This window comes from Mustelus asterias, chromosome 31 (genome assembly GCF_964213995.1).
Source record: "Mustelus asterias chromosome 31, sMusAst1.hap1.1, whole genome shotgun sequence".
NCBI lineage: Eukaryota > Metazoa > Chordata > Chondrichthyes > Carcharhiniformes > Triakidae > Mustelus > Mustelus asterias.
In genome coordinates, this window is record NC_135831.1 from 8,437,862 (window position 1) to 8,458,910 (window position 21,049).

The 21,049-nt window shown below is 54.9% G+C and overlaps 1 protein-coding gene across 1 annotated transcript in view; it reads right to left on the reverse strand.

Annotated features, from left to right (window-relative positions):
• Positions 1–223: 223 nt before the first annotated feature.
• LOC144481656 (neuroligin-1-like) overlaps positions 224–21,049 on the reverse strand; it is a 468,284-nt gene continuing 447,458 nt past the window's right edge. Inside the window, exon 3 of the mRNA XM_078200787.1 lies at positions 224–524. Within this exon, the coding sequence (XP_078056913.1) occupies positions 286–524 (239 nt within the window). The 3' untranslated portion in view covers positions 224–285. The remainder of the gene's footprint in view (positions 525–21,049) is intronic.

Consider the following 21,049-nt stretch of genomic DNA (forward strand, 5'->3'; position numbering starts at 1 on the left):
TCCTGGAATACGATGCCTTGAAAACAATTCCAGTGCAGACCCACCATGCTGAAAAGCCTGTTTCCACATGGGAAAAACCCGGGGGTAAGGCTTTTGGCCCACGTAGGCCGAGGCGGAGGGCAGAGGGCGGAGGGCGGGAGCAGGGAGCAACGAAAACCTGACCACCGCAGCGAGTGACCTTTCACCTCACCCGCCATTTTGTTTTTTTTTTTGGTTTTTTTTTGTAACCAGGGTTCAGTTTTCCCTTTTGAGAACTACGACAGCAGCATGCAGACACCAAAATTGTCAAATGGTTTGAGCCGGCTGAATACCTTTTGTTGAATTGCTCCAACGGTTACCTTCAGAATGGTGAGAAAGGATCAACAGGTTGACGCACGAGGCACCCGCACCCGATCCGAAGACAGTGATTCTCATGGGGTCACCGCCAAAGAAGCCAATGTTTTCACTCAGCCAGCGTAAGGCCTGAATCTGATCGAGTAGGCCATAATTACCCTTCGCAGCCATGTCTCCCGTGCTTAGGAAGCCTGAAAAAGGAAGGAGAGACAGAACGGACCACGTGTTAATGCGACTGAGCATATTTTTTTTATGGGGAGGCGACGGCTTAGTGGTATTAATCCAGAAACTCAGCTCACGTTCCGGGGACCTGGGTTCGAATCCCGCCTACGGCAGATAGTCATCCCTTTACTCTGAGGCTGCGCCCTTGGGTCCAAGTCTCTCCTACTAACGGAAACATCTACTCCACGCCGACACTATAGTTAAGAAAGCCCCACCAACGCCTCTACTTTCTCAGAAGACTAAGGAAATTTGGCATGTCAGCTACGACTCTCACCAACTTTTACAGATGCCCCATAGAAAGCATTCTTTCTGGTTGTATCACAGCTTGGTCTGGGCTCCTGCTCTGCCCAAGACTGCAAGGAACTACAAAAGGTCATGAATGTAGCCCAGTCCCATCACGCAAACCAGCCTCCCATCCATTGACTCTGCCTACACTTCCCCCTGCCTCGGGGAAAAGCAGCCGGCATAATCAAGGACCCCCACGCACCCCGGACATTCTCTCTTCCAGCTTCTTCCGTCGGGAAAAAGATACAAAAGTCTGAGGTCACGTACCAACCGACTCAAGAACAGCTTCTTCCCTGCTGCCGTCAGACTTTTGAATGGACCTACCTCGCATTAAGTTGATCTTTCTCTACACCCTAGCTATGACTGTAACACTACATTCTGCACTCTCTCCTTTCCTTCTCTATGAACGGTATGCTTTGCCTGTACAGCGCGCAAAAAACAATACTTTTCACTGTATCCCAATACATGTGACAATAATAAATCGAATCAAAGGATGTGATGTGAGTACTGATTACAAGATTATGAAGGGTATAGATAGGGTGAACAGTGGGAAGCTTTTTCCCAGGTCGGAGGTGACGATCACGAGGGGCCACGGGCTCAAGGTGAGAGGGGCGAAGTATAACTCAGATATTAGAGGGATGTTTTTTACACAGAGGGTGGTGGGGGCCTGGAATGCGCTGCCAAGTAGGGTGGTGGAGGCAGGCACGCTGACATCGTTTAAGACTTACCTGGATAGTCACATGAGCAGCCTGGGAATGGAGGGATACAAACGATTGGTCTAGTTGGACCAAGGAGCGGCACAGGCTTGGAGGGCCGAAGGGCCTGTTTCCTGTGCTGTACTGTTCTTTGTTCTTTGTTCTTTGATTGGTGGGCAGGGTGGGGGGGGGGGAGTTAATTCCAATTCCACCGCCCCCACCCCCGCATCCCCCAGAAGAAGCCGTCACACATGTTTGAGCTCACACATGACGATTTCGACAATGAAACCCTCAAAGGCATCAGGTTCCTGAGGAATATAAGGAAGCCATTCAGAGACCCCTGCCTATTCCGCCACTCAGTCAGGTCATGAACCATTCTGTACCTTCACTCGGTCAACGCACCTTGGTTCCGTAACCCTTAATCGCCCTAGCCAACTAAAAACTACCGAATTCAGATCTGAAATCCGCAATTCACCCTTCCCAGACGCAAGGGTTGAGTGTTTATCAAGTTGTCACAGTGTCATGGGAAAGTAGTTTGGGGATTGATACAGGGCTATGGGGAGGGAGTGGGGCAGTGGGATTAGTTTGGGATTGATGCAGGGCTATGGGGAGAGAGCGGGGCAGTGGGATTAGTTTGGGGATTGATACAGGGCTATGGGGAGGGAGTGGGGCAGTGGGATTAGTTTGGGGATTGATACAGGGCTATGGGGAGAGAGCGGGGCAGTGGGATTAGTTTGGGGATTGATACAGGGCTATGGGGAGAGAGTGGGGCAGTGGGATTAGTTTGGGGATTGATACAGGGCTATGGGGAGAGAGTGGGGCAGTGGGATGAGTTTGGGGATTGATACAGGGCTATGGGGAGAGAGCGGGGCAGTGGGATTAGTTTGGGGATTGATATAGGGCTATGGGGAGGGAGTGGGGCAGTGGGATTAGTTTGGGATTGATACAGGGCTATGGGGAGAGAGCGGGGCAGTGGCATTAGTTTGGGGATTGATACAGGGCTTTGGGGAGGGAGTGGGGCAGTGGGATTAGTTTGGGGATTGATACAGGGCTATGGGGAGAGAGTGGGACAGTGGGATTAGTTGGGGGATTGATACAGGGCTATGGGGAGAGAGCGGGGCAGTGGGATTAGTTTGTGATTAATACAGGGCTATGGGGAGAGAGTGGGGCAGTGGGATTAGTTGGGGGATTGATAGAGGGCTATGGGGAGAGAGCGGGGCAGTGGGATTAGTTTGGGGATTGATACAGGGCTATGGGGAGGGAGTGGGGCAGTGGGATTAGTTTGGGGATTGATACAGGGCTATGGGGAGAGAGAGCGGGTCAGTGGGATTAGTTTGGGGATTGATACAGGGCTATGGGGAGAGAGAGCGGGGCAGCGGGATTAGTTTGGGGATTGATACAGGGCTATGGGGAGAGAGTGGGACAGTGGGATTAGTTGGGGGATTGATACAGGGCTATGGGGAGAGAGAGCGGGTCAGTGGGATTAGTTTGGGGATTGATACAGGGCTATGGGGAGAGAGAGCAGGGCAGTGGGATTAGTTTGGGGATTGATACAGGGCTATGGGGAGTGAGTGGGGCAGTGGGATTAGTTTGGGGATTGATACAGGGCTATGGGGAGAGAGCGGGGCAGTGGGATTAGTTTGGGGATTGATACAGGGCTATGGGGAGAGAGTGGGGGCAGTGGGATTAGTTTGGGGATTGATACAGGGCTATGGGGAGAGAGCGGGGCAGTGGGATTAGTTTGGGGATTGATACAGGGCTATGGGGAGGGAGTGGGACAGTGGGATTAGTTTGGGGATTGATACAGGGCTGTGGGGAGAGAGCGGGACAGTGGGATTAGTTTGGGGATTGATACAGGGCTATGGGGAGAGAGAACGGGGCAGTGGGATTAGTTTGTGATTGATACAGGGCTATGGGGAGAGAGTGGGGCAGTGGGATTAGTTTGGGGATTGATACAGGGCTATGGGGAGGGAGAGCGGGGCAGTGGGATTAGTTTGTGATTGATACAGGGCTATGGGGAGAGAGCGGGGCAGTGGGATTAGTTTGGGGATTGATACAGGGCTATGGGGAGAGAGCGGGTCAGTGAGATTAGTTTGTGATTAATACAGGGCTATGGGGAGGGAGTGGGGCAGTGGGATTAGTTTGTGATTGATACAGGGCTATGGGGAGAGAGAGGGGCAGTGGGATTAGTTTGGGGATTGATACAGGGCTATGGGGAGGGAGAGCGGGGCAGTGGGATTAGTTTGTGATTGATACAAGGATATGGGGAGAAATGATGTGGAGATGCCGGCGTTGGACTGGGGTAAACACACTAAGAGGTTTAACAACACCAGGTTAAAGTCCAAGAGGTTTATTTGGCAGCAAATGCCATTAGCTTTCGGAGCGCTGCTCCTTCATCAGATGGAGTGGATATCGGTAGATTTCCACTCCATCTGACGAAGGGGCAGCGCTCCGAAAGCTAATGGCATTTGCTGCCAAATAAACCTCTTGGACTTTAACCTGGTGTTGTTAAAACTCTTACTATGGGGAGAAAGCCAGGGGGAGTGGGATTAGTTTGGGATTATCCTGGATAGAATCAACATGAACTCCCTCCTCTGAATGGCCTCTTTTGATGCAGTAAACCATTATCTGCTGTGAGCCTGTGATTCTCAGTGAATGTCTGGAGCTGTGTGGGAATCCTGAAGTCCCCCCTGGCTGCGGATAAAGTAATCTGTGTCTTTTCCAAGGATGTCGGCCTTGGGGAATCGTGAGGGACAATGCAAGCTCTGCCAACACTGGACTCAGCAGTTGGAGATAATTGGAGCAATATTTCCTGCTGAGACCAGGGCTCTGCGTCCGAGAGTCGCTTTGAGTTCAGGTGGGGTCCCTAATGGAGGCTGTGTCCCGGTGACTAGCGCGCCCGCCTCCGGGACAGGAAGACGTGGGTTCGAGTCCCCGTCCAGACACCAGAGCAGGTCACCGAGGGAGTGCTGCTTTGGAGGCTGGATCATTGGATATATTCGACACTGAGATTTCCGATTGCCGAGTTCAGGGTTACGGGGAACGGTTTGGGACGGGGAGATGAGGTCAAGAACCCATCAGCCATGATCAAGAATCATAGAATCCCTACAGAGCAGGAGGAGGCCATTCGGCCCATCAAGTCTGCACTGACCTTAATCCCATCCAGACCCTATCTCCCCGTAAACCCACATATTCACCCCGCTGATCTAGACAGGGTAGATTCAGAAAGAATGTTCCCGATGGTGGGGGGAGTCCAGAACTAGGGGGTCATAGTTTGAGGATAAGGGGGTAAACCTTTTAGAACTGAAGTGAGGAGAAATTTCTTCACCCAGAGGGCGGTGAATGTGTGGAATTCACTCCCACAGAAAGTAGTTGAGGCCAAAACGTTGTGTGATTTCAAGATGAAATTGGATTTCACTCTTGGGGCGAAAGGGATCGAGGGATGTGGGGGGGAAGGAGGGATCAGGATATTGATCCGATGATCAGCCATGATCACAATGAATGGCGGAGCAGGATCGAAGGGCTGAATGGCCTCCTCCTCCTTCCAGTTTCCATGTCTCCATGTTAGTCGACACGGTGGCACAGTAGTTAACACTGCTGCCTCACAGCGTCACACTCCGGCACCTGTTCGGGAAACACAGGGACAGTTTAGCATGGCCAATCCACCTAACCTGCACATCTTTGGACACTAAGGGGCAATTTAGCATGGCCAATCCACCTAACCTGCACATCTTTGGACACTAAGGGGCAATTTAGCATGGCCAATCCACCTAACCTGCACATCTTTGGACACTAAGGGACAATTTAGCATGGCCAATCCACCTAACCTGATAATCTTTGGACACTAAGGGACAATTTAGCACGGCCAATCCACCTAACCTGCACATCTTTGGACACTAAGGGACAATTTAGCACGGCCAATTCACCTAACCTGCACATCTTTGGACACTCAGGGGCAATTTAGCATGGCCAATTCACCTAACCTGCACATCTTTGGACACTCAGGGGCAATTTAGCATGGCCAATCCACCCAACCTGCACATCTTTGGACACTAAGGGGCAATTTAGCGTGGCCAATCCACCTAACCCGCACATCTTTGGACACTAAGGGGCAATTTAACATGGCCAATCCACCTAACCTGCACATCTTTGGACACTAAGGGGCAATTTAGCATGGCCAATCCACCTAACCTGCACATCTTTGGACACTAAGGGGCAATTTAGCACGGCCAATCCACCTAACCCGCACATCTTTGGACACTGAGGGGCAATTTAGCACGGCCAATCCACCTAACCTGCACATCTTTGGGCACTGAGGGCAATTTAGCATGGCCAATCCACCTAACCTACACATCTTTGGACACTAAGGGGCAATTTAGCACGGCCAATCCCCCTAACCAATACATCTTTGGACACTAAGGGCAATTTAGCATGGACAATCCACCTAACCCGCACATCTTTGGACTGTGGGAGGAAACCGGAGCACCCGGAGGAAACCCACGCAGACACGGGGAGAACGTGCAGATTCCACACAGACAGTGACCCGAGGCCGCAATTGAACGGGGGTCCCTGGCGCTGTGAGGCACATTCGGGATGGGGTGTAGCGTGCGGAAGTCGGGACTGTACGATACCTCCAGAGTTCTGATTGGAGGGCATCAGCGAGACTGAGATCCTTCAATGCCACAGCAGAGGACAGGAAGGTCATCTATAGACGGATCTTGCTGATTTGAGTGGGTGTCAGGGGTGCCTGAAGGTCCATCCTCCAGCCTCTGTGTGTTTGTTGGAGTTCAGGCCTCGTTCGCAAGAGGTCCACCCTCTCCCCTCAACAGTGACATTGGGCACCTGTTCAACACGGTGGCCAAAAGCGATGGTGGGACGCGGGCGCGATCGAGCCCGCCCTGTCATGGAGGACAGCGCCAAAGTCCCCGGGTGCAGAATTAATGAGGTCGGGATCTGGAGATGAGGCTTGGATTCCAATCAGGCACTGCAGTGGACAGCACACCCCCACCCACCTCGCTGCCACAGGACCCAGATCATCTGCTTTTCCTGGTGGCATTGCTGGAGGGGTAAATATTGGCCCCCTGAAAGCAGGGTGAATTATCCAGCCCCACTCCCCCTACCCCGTGTCCTGCTTCCAATTAAGACCGTGAGGCCTCTTCAGACATTAGGGGGGCAGCACGGTGGCACAGTGGTTAGCACTGCTGCCTCACAGCGCCAGGGACCCGGGTTCGATTCCCGGCTTGGGTCACTGTCTGTGCGGAGTCTGCACATTCTCCCCGTATCTGCGTGGGTTTCCTCCGGGTGCTCCGGTTTCCTCCCACAGTCGGAAAGACTGGGGTTAGGGGTGCATTGGCCACGCTAACTTCTCCCTCAGTGTTACTCGAACAGGCGCCGGAGTGTGGCCACTGGGGGATTTTCACAGTAACTTCATTGCAGTGTTAATGTAAGCCGACTTGTGACACTAATAAATAAACTTAAATAAATTTGATTTGATTTATTATTGTCACATGTATTGGGATACAGTGAAAAGTATTGTTTCTTGCGCGCTATACAGACAGAGCATGCCGTTCATAGAGTACATAGGGGAGAACATAGAACATAGAACAGTACAGCACAGAACAGGCCCTTCGGCCCACGATGTTGTGCTGAGCTTTATCTGAAACCAAGATCAAGCTATCCCACTCCCTATCATCCTGGTGTGCTCCATGTGCCTATCCAATAACCGCTTAAATGTTCCTAAAGTGTCTGACTCCACTATCACTGCAGGCAGTCCATTCCACACCCCAACCACTCTGTGTAAAGAACCTACCTCTGATATCCTTCCTGTATCTCCCACCACGAACCCTATAGTTATGCCCCCTTGTAATAGCTCCATCCACCCGAGGAAATAGTCTTTGAACGTTCACTCTATCTATCCCCTTCATCATTTTATAAACCTCTATTAAGTCTCCTCTCAGTCTCCTCCGCTCCAGAGAGAACAGCCCTAGCTCCCTCAACCTTTCCTCATAAGACCTACCCTCCAAACCAGGCAGCATCCTGGTAAATCTCCTCTGCACTCTTTCCAGCGCTTCCACATCCTTCTTATAGTGAGGTGACCAGAACTGCACACAATATTCCAAATGTGGTCTCACCAAGGTCCTGTACAGTTGCAGCATAACCCCACGGCTCTTAAACTCCAACCCCCTGTTAATAAAAGCTAACACACTATAGGCCTTCTTCACAGCTCTATCCACTTGAGTGGCAACCTTTAGAGATCTGTGGATATGGACCCCAAGATCTCTCTGTTCCTCCACAGTCTTCAGAACCCTACCTTTGACCCTGTAATCCACATTTAAATTTGTCCTACCAAAATGAATCACCTCACATTTATCAGGGTTAAACTCCATTTGCCATTTTTCAGCCCAGCTTTGCATCCTATCTATGTCTCTTTGCAGCCTACAACAGCCCTCCACCTCATCCACTACTCCACCAATCTTGGTGTCATCAGCAAATTTACTGATCCACCCTTCAGCCCCCTCCTCTAAGTCATTAATAAAAATCACAAAGAGCAGAGGACCAAGCACCGATCCCTGCCGCACTCCGCTAGCAATCTGCCTCCAGTCCGAAAATTTTCCATCCACCACCACCCTCTGTCTTCGATCAGACAGCCAGTTACATATCCAATCGGCCAACTTTCCCTCTATCCCACACCTCCTCACTTTCATCATAAGCCGACCATGGGGGGCCTTATCAAACGCCTTACTAAAATCCATGTATATGACATCAACTGCCCGACCTTCATCAACACACTTAGTTACCTCCTCAAAAAATTCAATCAAATTTGTGAGGCACGACTTGCCCTTCATGAATCCGTGCTGACTATCCCGGATTAATCCGCATCTTTCTAAATGGTCGTAAATCCCATCCCTAAGGACCTTTTCCATCAATTTACCAACCACCGAAGTAAGACTAACCGGTCTATAATTACCAGGGTCATTTCTATTCCCTTTCTTAAACAGAGAAACAACATTCGCCACTCTCCAGTCCTCTGGCACCATCCCCGTGGACAGCGAGGACCCAAAGATCAAAGCCAAAGGCTCTGCAATCTCATCCCTTGCCTCCCACAGAATCCTAGGATACATTTCATCAGGCCCAGGGGACTTATCGACCTTCAGTTTATTCAAAACTGCCAGGACATCCTCCCTCCGAACATCTATTTCCTCCAGCCTATTAGCCGGTAACACCTACTCTTCTTCAAAAACATGGCCCCTCTCCTTGGTGAACACTGAAGAAAAGTATTCATTCATCGCCTCGCCTATCTCTACTGACTCCATACACAAGTTCCCACTACTGTCCTTGACCGGCCCTAACCTCACCCTGGTCATTCTTTTATTCCTCACATAAGAGTAAAAAGCCTTGGGGTTTTCCTTGATCCGACCCGCCAAGGACTTCTCATGTCCCCTCCTAGCTCTCCTTTGATTTATTGTTGTCACATGTATTGGGATACAGTGAAAAGTATTGTTTCTTGCGCGCTATACAGACAAAGCATACTGTTCATAGAGAAGGAAAGGAGAGAGTGCAGAATGTGGTGTTACAGTCATAGCTAGGGTGTAGAGAAAGAGCAACTTAATGCGAGGTAGGTCCATTCAAAAGTCCGACAGCAGCAGGGAAGAAGCTGTTCTTGAGTCGGTTGGTACGTGACCTCAGACTTTTATATATTTTTCCCAAAGGAAGAAGGTGGAAGAGAGAATGTCCGGGGTGCGTGGGGGTCCTTGATTATGTTGGCTGCTTTTCCCCGAGGCAGCGGGAAGTGTAGACAGAGTCAATGGATGGGAGGCTGGTTTGCGTGATGGATTGGGCTACATTCACAACCCTTTGTAGTTCCTTGCGGTGTTGATGGGGACTGGTGTGGGGTTCCCCTGGAGATTCGGGCGCGTGAGGGAAGGGGGGGAGGCAGGGGAAGATCCCCAGTCGGAGTTTTGCCTGCACTCCGTTAACGGGGTTTCCTGATCCCTCCCGGGGGGAAGGAACCCAGGGAAAATCCCACGGGAAACTGATGTCGGTGTGAAGCTGCTGTCAGGCCGATGTCCCGACCGTGTTTGAACCTTGTGCGAGGGGTCGGGTGGAGGGGGGGGTGGAGGGGGGATTCTGCCCGCGGGAGACTTGGCCCAGTTGGTACCTTGGCAAACAGCAGCGGGCAAGCATTCCAATTTGAGGGTCGGCGCCGACCTTAACTCAAGGCGAGGTGATTGAAGGAATGGGGACGTGTTATCTCTCCCTTTGTGAGAGCAATTCTCTTCCTCTGGACATAACCCCAGTGAGGAGGCAACCCGACCCGGATCGTCAACTCCCTTTCTCGCTCTCCACAGGCCTTGCCTGACTTTGCCCTCAGAAACAGGGAGAGGCCATTCAGCCCATCCTTGCTGCACGCTCCCTCCCCCCCCCCCCCCCACCTTCAGTCCAATCAGGGTTCAGCTTCTACCTCAGCTCCTTCTTCACATGTTCCATCTCGAGTTGAACGATTTTGTCACCTGTGTTTTGAATAAAGCCCTAATTTGAGCCCACACGGCAGAGCCGTCGACACCTTTCACTGTCAGTGTGGCGCTGTGACATATCCTGGGACAGCAAAAGGCTTTAAATCAAATGCAAGCTCCTTCTTTCTTTCCCGGACCCTCGAGAAAAGTCCAGCTTGGACGCCCCAAGGATCCAAAGCCGGGTCAGGAGAAAGCTCTGGACAAAGTTCCACATGAAAGACTTCCAGCTGGAACTGAAAGGCATGGAATGTATTTATTGAAGAGTATCGTCAGACAGACAGACACACGCATGCATGTGTACACGCTTACACATGAATGCACACATGCATACACACACGCATGCACACACATGCAACATGCACACACACGTATACATGCATGCACACACACATGCATGAGCACTTGCACATAGAAATATGCACACACGCACCACACACATGTACTCTTGCACACAGACATATGCACACACACACACACATATGTATGCAGATACACATGTTTGCATGTACATACACGGACACACAACACACATGCACACACACACACACACTCACACACACACACACACTCACACACACACACACACACACACACACTCACACACACTCACTCACACACACACTCACACACACTCACACACACACTCACACACACTCACACATACATACACTCACACACTCTCACACACACACACACACACTCTCACACACACACACACACTCACACACACACACACACTCACACACACTCACACACACACTCACACACACACTCACACACACTCTCACACACACTCTCACACACACACACTCACACACACACACACACACACACACACACACACACTCACACACACACTCACGCATGTACATAGTGGGGTAAGGAATTCCGAGCTGATTATCAGTCGGTTGAAGCACGCTATGTTGCCAACAAGTCCAGGCGTTGGAGGTGAACCCGGAGATTCTGGTAGAGACGCTATCCACTCTGCCTCCTGGTGTGGGAATTGTGAGCCAGATATAGAAGTGGACATGAAGCGAGCCAGTGGACAGGACACAGACATGTGTTTGATTTAGTTTATAGGTGTGCCCAAAGATGTGCGGGTTAGGTGGATTGGCCATGCTAAATGTGCGGGTTTACGGGGATAGGGGACCTGGGCAAGATGCTCTTTCAATGGGCCGAATGATCTCCTTCTGCACTGTCGGGATTCCATGGATTTTCTGTTGAGGCCAGTACAGCACAAGTCTGCATACACCAATTTTCCCATTGGGGAGGTGATGGCCTAGTGGTATTATCACTCGACTATTAATCCAGAAACTCAGCCAATGTTCTGGGGGACCGGGGTTCGAATCCCCGCCACGGCAGATGGTGGAACTTGATTTCAGTAAAAAATATTTGGAATTAAGAATCTACTGATGACCCATTGTCGGAAAAACCCATCTGGTTCCTTTAGGGAAGGAAATCTGCTGTCCTTACCCCGGTCGGGCCTACATGTGACTCCAGAGCCACAGCCAATGTGGTTGACTCTCAACTGCCCTCCAAGGGGCAACTAGGGGTGGGCAATAAATGCTGACCTGGCCAGCGACGCCCACATTCCCTTGAAGCGATAAAAATAAAGGCCAGGATTTTCCAGGTCCAGTACGCCACGCCAATGCTGCTAGCAGCTGGACTGGAGAATCCCAGCCCCAGGCGAGACTGGAGAATCCCAGCCCCGGGCGAGACTGGAGAATCACAGCCTCAGGTGGGACTGGAAAATCCCAGCCCTGGGCGAGACTGGAGAATCACAGCCCCAGGTGAGACTGGAGAATCACAGCCTCAGGCGGGACTGGAAAATCTCAGCCCTGGGCGAGACTGGAGAATCACAGCCCCGGGTGAGACTGGAGAAGCCTAGCCCCAGGCAAGGTGGGAGAATCCAGACCCCTGGCAAAACTGGAGAATCCCAACCCCAGGCAAGACGAGAGAGTCCCAGCCCCGGGCGTGTTCGGAGAATCCCAGCCCCGGGTGAGGCTGGAGAATCCCGGCCCCGGGTGAGGCTGGAGAATCCCGGCCCCAGGCAAGACTGGAGAATCCAGCCCCGGGCGAGGTGAGAGAATCCAGACCCCGGGCGAAACTGGAGAATCCCAGCCTCGGGCGGGACTGGTGAATCCCAGTCCAGGGCAAGACGGCATGGTAGCACAGTGGTTAGCGCTGCTGCTTCACAGCTCCAGGGACCTGGGTTCGATTCCCGGCTTGGGTCACTGTCTGTGTGGAGTTTACACATTCTCCTCGTGTCTGCGTGGGTTTCCTCCGGGTGCTCCGGTTTCCTCCCACAGTCCAAAGATGTGCGGGTTAGGTTGATTGGCCGTGCTAAAATTGTCCCTTAGTGTCCTGGGATGCGTAGGTTAGAGGGATTAGTGGTTAAATATGTAGGGATATGGGGGTAGGGCCTGGGTGGGATTGTGGTCTGTGCAGACTCGATGGGCGAGATAGGCTCTTTCTGTACTGAAGGGTTTCTATGATTTCTATGATTTCTATGAGACTGGAGAATCCCAGTCCAGGGCGAGACTGGAGAATCCCAGCCCTGGGCAGGACTGGTGAATCCCAGCCCCGGGCGAGACTGGAGAATCCCAGTCCAGGGCGACACTGGAGAATCCCAGCCCCGGGCGAGACTGGAGATTCCCAGCCCAGGCAGGGCGGGAGAGTCCCAGGTTAAAGATTCTCCGGATTTCCCTGCCGGATTTGGGAGTGCGGCCCACTCTGCTGTAAGTGGAGATGTCTGGGAGACTCCTGTCAGCAGCCAGCCTGATCCCGCAGGAAGAGTGAATTTGCGGGAGGATTGGAGAGAAAGGATAAAAACCAATCCAGAATAAAATTCCAAACTTAAAAATTCCACTGGGGAAAATTCCAGCTTCAGCTGGCGGAGAATAGATCCAGGCTGAATGAATTGGCAGACAAATCAGCAACTGATTAAAGAGCTCTCTACAAAGAATCAATCTCTCTCTCTCTCTCTCTTTCCCTGTCTCTCACTATCTCTCTCACTCGCTGTCTCTCTCTCTCTCACTCTGTCTCTCTGCCTCTCTCTCTCACTATCTCTCTCACTCGCTGTCTCTCTCTCTCTCTTGTTGTCTCTCTCTCTCTGTCCCTCTATCTGTCTCTCTCTCTCTGTCTCTCACTGCTTTTCTCTCACTTTCTCTCTTTCTGTCTCTCGCTGTCTCTCTCTCTCTCATTTTCTCTCTGTCTCTCTCTTTCTCTCTCACTGTCTCTCTCTCTCTCCCTCTATCCCTCTCTCTCTGTCTCTCTCTGTCTCTCTCTCTCACTTTCTCTCTGTCTCTCTCTCTCTCTCTGTCTCTCTCTCTCTGTCTCGAGGGGTCACGGGCTCAAGCTGAGAGGGGTGAAGTATAACTCAGACATCAGAGGGATGTTTTTTACACAGAGGGTGGTGGGGGCCTGGAATGCGCTGCCAAGTAGGGTGGTGGAGGCAGGCACGCTGACATCGTTTAAGACTTACCTGGATAGTCACATGAGCAGCCTGGGAATGGAGGGATACAAACGATTGGTCGAGTTGGACCAAGGAGCGGCACAGGCTTGGAGGGCCGAAGGGCCTGTTTCCTGTGCTGTACTGTTCTTTGTTCTTTGTCTCTTTCTCTCTCTCTCTTTCTCTCTCTCTCTCTCTCTGTCTCTTTCTGCCTCTCTCTCTCTCTCTGTCTCTCTATCTCTCTCTCTCTGTCTCTCTATCTCTCTCTCTCTGTCTCTCTATCTCTCTCTCTGTGCCTCTCACTGTCTCTTTCTCTCTCTGTCTCTTTCTCTCTCTCTCTCTCTGTCTCTCTCTGCCTCTCTCTCTCTCTATGCCTCTCTCTCTCTCTGCCCCTCTCTCTCTCTGTCTCTCTCTCTGTCTCTCTCCCTCTCTGCCTCTCTCTCTCACACTGCCATGTAGACGGGGGCTGAGGAAGTGGGAGAGAGATGGGAAGTAGGAGGGTGTTAGAATCAAATAAGTTCTCAGTGATTCTCTCTGTCGCTCTGGGTGAATTACTGTGTCTTGTCACCTGATGCTGAAGGAACACTCACTGAACAGGGAGCTCCTAACTTGAAAATATACATCAGCGGACAACCTTTTCCCCAAAGGTACACAGCTGATTCCTCTGACACGCCCGCTGTCTCAGACCACCGGCAAGCACAAGGCCAGAATAAATCACCCTTCAAGCATTCCCCTCCAAATCCACTTCATCACACACTGAGGAACCACATCCACTCAGGCCATCACACACCCCAAACAGATAAACACACACAGGGACGTTCCACTTCCACAGAACGTCTGAGTCGACTGGGCGGCACGGTGGTTGGCGCTGCTGCCTCACAGCGCCAGGGAGCCGGGTTCGATTCCCGGCTCCAGTCACTGCCTGTGCGGAGTCTGCACGTTCTCCCCGTGTCTGCGTGGGTTTCCTCCGGGTGCTCCGGTTTCCTCCCACACTACAAAACTATGTGGATTAGGTGAATTGGCCATGCTAAATTGTCCCTTAGTGTCAGGGGGATTAGCTAGATAAATGCATGGGGTTATGGGGATGGGGCCTGGGTAGTTTTGTGGTCGGTGCAGACTCGATGGGCTGAATGGCCTACTCCAATATAAAAGAGTGGCGCTCCCTCAGAACTAACCCCGTAACAGTGCGGCACTCCCTCTGTTCTGACCCTCTGACAGTGCGGCACTCCCTCTGTTCTGACCCTCTGACAGTGCGGCACTCCCTCTGTTCTGACTCTCTGACAGTGCGGCACTCCCTCAGCACTGACCCTCTGACAGTGCGGCACTCCCTCAGCACTGACCCTCTGACAGTGCGGCACTCCCTCAGCACTGACCCTCTGACAGTGCGGCACTCCCTCAGCACTGACCCTCTGACAGTGCGGCACTCCCTCAGCCTTGACCCTCTGACAGTGCGGCACTCCCTCAGCACTGACCCTCTGACAGTGCGGCACTCCCTCAGTACTGACCCTCTGACAGTGCGGCACTCCCTCAGTACTGACCCTCTGACAGTGCGGCACTCCCTCAGCACTGACCCTCTGACAGTGCAGCACTCCCTCAGTACTGACCCTCTGACGGTGCGGCACTCCCTCAGGACTGACCATCTGACAGTGCGGCACTCCCTCAGCACTGACCCTCTGACAGTGCGGCACTCCCTCAGCCTTGACCCTCTGACAGTGCGGCACTCCCTCAGCACTGACCCTCTGACAGTGCGGCACTCCCTCAGCCTTGACCCTCTGACAGTGCGGCACTCCCTCAGCACTGACCCTCTGACAGTGCGGCACTCCCTCAGCCTTGACCCTCTGACAGTGCGGCACTCCCTCAGCACTGACCCTCTGACAGTGCGGCACTCCCTCAGTACTGAACCTCTGACAGTGCGGCACTCCCTCAGTACTGACCCTCTGACAGTGCGGCACTCCCTCAGCACTGACCCTCTGACAGTGCGGCACTCCCTCAGCACTGACCCTCTGACAGTGCGGCACTCCCTCAGCCTTGACCCTCTGACAGTGCGGCACTCCCTCAGCACTGACCCTCTGACAGTGCGGCACTCCCTCAGTACTGACCCTCTGACAGTGCGGCACTCCCTCAGCACTGACCCTCTGACAGTGCGGCACTCCCTCAATGCTGACCCTCTGACAGTGCGGCACTCCCTCAGCACTGACCCTCTGACAGTGCCACACTGCCTCAGCACTGACCCTCCGACAGTGCGGCACTCCCTCAGTACTGACCATCTGACAGTGCGGCACTCCCTCAGTACTGACCCTCTGACAGTGCGGCACTCCCTCAGCACTGACCCTCTGACAGTGCGGCACTCCCTCAGCACTGACCCTCTGACAGTGCGGCACTCCCACAGCACTGACCCTCTGACAGTGCGGCACTCCCTCAGCACTGACCCTCTGACAGTGCGGCACTCCCTCAGTACTGACCCTCTGACAGTGCGGCACTCCCTCAGCACTGACCCACTGACAGTGCGGCACTCCCTCAGCCTTGACCCTCTGACAGTGCGGCACTCCCTCAGTACTGACCCTCTGACAGTGCGGCACTCCCTCAGTACTGACCCTCTGACAGTGCGGCACTCCCTCAGTGCTGACCCTCTGACAGTGCGGCACTCTCTCAGCACTGACCCTCTGACAGTGCGGCACTCCATCAGTACTGACCCTCTGACAGTGCGGCACTCCCTCAGTACTGACCCTCTGACAGTGCGGCACTCCCTCAGCACTGACACTCTGACAGTGCGGCACTCCCTCAGCACTGACCCTCTGACAGTGCGGCACTCCCCACAGCACTGACCCTCTGACAGTGCGGCACTCCCTCAGCACTGACCCTCTGACAGTGCGGCACTCCCTCAGCGCTGACCCTCTGACAGTGCAGCACTCCCTCAGCACTGACCCTCTGACAGTGCAGCACTCCCTCAGCACTGACCCTCTGACAGTGCGGCACTCATTCAGTACTGACCCTCTGACAGTGCGGCACTCCCTCCGCACTGACCCTCTGACAGTGCGGCACTCCCTCAGCACTGACCCTCTGACAGTGCGGCACTCCCTCAGCACTGACCCTCTGACAGTGCAGCACTCCCTCAGTACTGACCATCTGACGGTGGGGCACTCCCTCAGTACTGACCATCTGACAGTGCGGCACTCCCTCAGTACTGACCCTCTGACAGTGCGGCACTCCCTCAGCCTTGACCCTGTGACAGTGCGGCACTCCCTCAGCACTGACCCTCTGACAGTGCGGCACTCCCTCAGTACTGACCATCTGACAGTGCGGCACTCCCTCAGCACTGACCCTCTGACAGTGCGGCACTCCCTCAGCCTTGACCCTGTGACAGTGCGGCACTCCCTCAGCACTGACCCTCTGACAGTGCGGCACTCCCTCAGTACTGACCCTCTGACAGTGCGGCACTCCCTCAGTACTGACCCTCTGACGGTGCGGCACTCCCTCAGCACTGACCCTCTGACAGTGCGGCACTCCCTCAGCCTTGACCCTGTGACAGTGCGGCACTCCCTCAGCCTTGACCCTGTGACAGTGCGGCACTCCCTCAGCACTGACCCTCTGACAGTGCGGCACTCCCTCAGCACTGACCCTCTGACAGTGCGGCACTCCCTCAGTACTGACCCGCTGACAGTGCGGCACTCCCTCAGTACTGACCCTCTGACGGTGCGGCACTCCCTCAGTACTGACCCTCTGACGGTGCGGCACTCCCTCACCACTGACCCTCTGACAGTGCGGCACTGCCTCAGCACTGACCCTCTGACAGTGCGGCACTCCCTCAGTACTGACCCTCTGACGGTGCGGCACTCCCTCAGTACTGACCATCTGACAGTGCGGCACTCCCTCAGCACTGACCCTCTGACAGTGCGGCACTCCCTCAGCCTTGACCCTCTGACAGTCCGGCACTCCATCAGCACTGACCCTCTGACAGTGAGGCACTCCCTCAGCACTGACCCTCTGACAGTGCAGCACTCCCTCAGCACTGACCCTCTGACAGTGCGGCACTCCCTCAGCACTGACCCTCTGACAGTGCAGCACTCCCTCAGTACTGACCATCTGACAGTGCGGCACTCCCTCAGCACTGACCCTCTGACAGTGCGGCACTCCCTCAGCACTGACCCTCAGACAGTGCAGCACTCCCTCAGGACTGGCCCTCCCACAGTGCGGCACTCATTCAGTACTGAACCTCTGACAGTGCGGCACTCCCTCCGCACTGACCCTCTGACAGTGCGGCACTCCCTCAGCACTGACCCTCTGACAGTGCGGCAGTCCCTCAGCACTGACCCTCTAACAGTGCGGCACTCCCTCAGTACTGACCCTCTGACAGTGCAGCACTCCCCCAGTACTGACCCTCTGACAGTGCGGCACTCCCTCAGCACTGACCCTCTGACAGTGCGGCACTCCCTCAGCACTGACCCTCTGACAGTGCGGCACTCATTCAGTACTGAACCTCTGACAGTGCGGCACTCCCTCCGCACTGACCCTCTGACAGTGCGGCACTCCCTCAGCACTGACCCTCTGACAGTGCGGCAGTCCCTCAGCACTGACCCTCTAACAGTGCGGCACTCCCTCAGTACTGACCCTCTGACAGTGCAGCACTCCCCCAGTACTGACCCTCTGACAGTGCGGCACTCCCTCAGCACTGACCCTCTGACAGTGCGGCACTCCCTCAGTACTGACCCTCTGACAGTGCGGCACTCCCTCAGCCTTGACCCTCTGACAGTGCGGCACTCCCTCAGTACTGACCCTCTGACGGTGCGGCACTCCCTCAGCACTGACCCTCTGACAGTGCGGCACTCCCTCAGCACTGACCCTCTGACAGTGCGGCACTCCCTCAGCACTGACCCTCTGACAGTGCGGCACTCCCTCAGCACTGACCCTCTGACAGTGCGGCACTCCCTCAGCACTGACCCTCTGACAGTGCAGCACTCCCTCAGGACTGGCCCTCCCACAGTGCGGCACTCCCTCAGCACTGACCCTCTGACAGTGCGGCACTCCCTCAGCACTGACCCTCTGACAGTGCGGCACTCCCTCAGCACTGACCCTCTGACAGTGCGGCACTCCCTCAGCACTGACCCTCTGACAGTGCGGCACTCATTCAGTACTGACCCTCTGACAGTGCGGCACTCCCTCCGCACTGACCCTCTGACAGTGCGGCACTCCCTCAGCCTTGACCCTCTGACAGTGCGGCAGTCCCTCAGCACTCACCCTCTAACAGTGCGGCACTCCCTCAGTACTGACCCTCTGACAGTGCGGCACTCCCTCAGCGCTGACCCTCTGACAGTGCGGCACTCCCTCAGCACTGACCCTCTGACAGTGCGGCACTCCCTCAGCACTGACCCTCTGACAGTGCAGCACTCCCTCAGCACTGACCCTCTGACAGTGCGGCAGTCCCTCAGCACTGACCCTCTAACAGTGCGGCACTCCCTCATTACTGACCCTCTGACAGTGCGGCACTCCCTCAGCACTGACCCTCTGACAGTGCAGCACTCCCTCAGCACTGACCCTCTGACAGTGCGGCAGTCCCTCAGCACTGACCCTCTAACAGTGCGGCACTCCCTCATTACTGACCCTCTGACAGTGCGGCACTCCCTCAGCGCTGACCCTCTGACAGTGCGGCACTCCCTCAGCACTGACCCTCTGACAGTGCGGCACTCCCTCAGCACTGACCCTCTGACAGTGCAGCACTCCCTCAATGCTGACCCTCTGACAGTGCGGCACTCCCTCAGCACTGACCCTCTGACACTGCCACACGGCCTCAGCACTGACCCTCCGACAGTGCGGCACTCCCTCAGTACTGACCATCTGACAGTGCGGCACTCCCTCAGCACTGACCCTCTGACAGTGCGGCACTCCCTCAGTACTGACCCTCTGACAGTGCGGCACTCCCTCAGCCTTGACCCTCTGACAGTGCGGCACTCCCTCAGTCCTGACCCTCTGACGGTGCGGCACTCACTCAGCACTGACCCTCTGACAGTGCGGCACTCCCTCAGCACTGACCCTCTGACAGTGCGGCACTCCCTCAGCGCTGACCCTCTGACAGTGCAGCACTCCCTCAGCACTGACCCTCAGACAGTGCAGCACTCCCTCAGGTCTGGCCCTCCCACAGTGCGGCACTCCCTCAGCACTGACCCTCTGACAGTGCGGCACTCCCTCAGCACTGTCCCTCTGACAGTGCGGCACTCCCTCAGCACTGACCCTCTGACAGTGCGGCACTCATTCAGTACTGACCCTCTGACAGTGCGGCACTCCCTCAGCACTGACCCTCTGACAGTGCGGCACTCCCTCAGCACTGACCCTCTGACAGTGCGGCAGTCCCTCAGCACTGACCCTCTGACAGTGCGGCACTCATTCAGTACTGACCCTCTGACAGTACGGCACTCCCTCCGCACTGACCCTCTGACAGTGCGGCACTCCCTCAGCACTGACCCTCTGACAGTGCGGCACTCCCTCAGCACTGACCCTCTGACAGTGCGGCAATCCCTCAGCGCTGACCCTCTGACAGTGCGGCACTCCCTCAGCACTGACCCTCTGACAGTGCGGCACTCCCTCAGCACTGACCCTCTGACAGTGCGGCACTCCCTCAGCACTGACCCTCTGACAGTGCGGCACTCCCTCAGAACTGACCCTCTGACAGTGCGGCAATCCCTCAGCGCTGACCCTCTGACAGTGCGGCACTCCCTCAGCACTGACCCTCTGACAGTGCGGCACTCCCTCAATGCTGACCCTCTGACAGTGCGGCACTCCCTCAGCACTGACCCTCTGACAGTGCGGCACTCCCTCAGCACTGACCCTCTGACAGTGCGGCACTCCCTCGGTACTGACCCTCTGACAGTGCGGCACTCCCTCAGCACTGACCCTCTGACAGTGCGGCACTCCCTCAGCACTGACCCTCTGACAGTGCGGCACTCCCTCAGCACTGACCCTCTGACAGTGCGGCACTCCCTCAGCACTGACCCTCTGACAGTGCGGCACTCCCTCAATGCTGACCCTCTGACAGTGCGGCACTCCCTCAGCACTGACCCTCTGACAGTGCCACACTGCCTCAGCACTGACCCTCCGACAGTGCGGCACTCCCTCAGTACTGACCATCTGACAGTGCGGCACTCCCTCAGTACTGACCCTCTGACAGTGCGGCACTCCCTCAGCACTGACCCTCTGACAGTGCGGCACTCCCTCAGCACTGACCCTCTGACAGTGCGGCACTCCCACAGCACTGACCCTCTGACAGTGCGGCACTCCCTCAGCACTGACCCTCTGACAGTGCGGCACTCCCTCAGTACTGACCCTCTGACAGTGCGGCACTCCCTCAGCACTGACCCACTGACAGTGCGGCACTCCCTCAGCCTTGACCCTCTGACAGTGCGGCACTCCCTCAGTACTGACCCTCTGACAGGGCGGCACTCCCTCAGTACTGACCCTCTGACAGTGCGGCACTCCCTCAGTGCTGACCCTCTGACAGTGCGGCACTCTCTCAGCACTGACCCTCTGACAGTGCGGCACTCCATCAGTACTGACCCTCT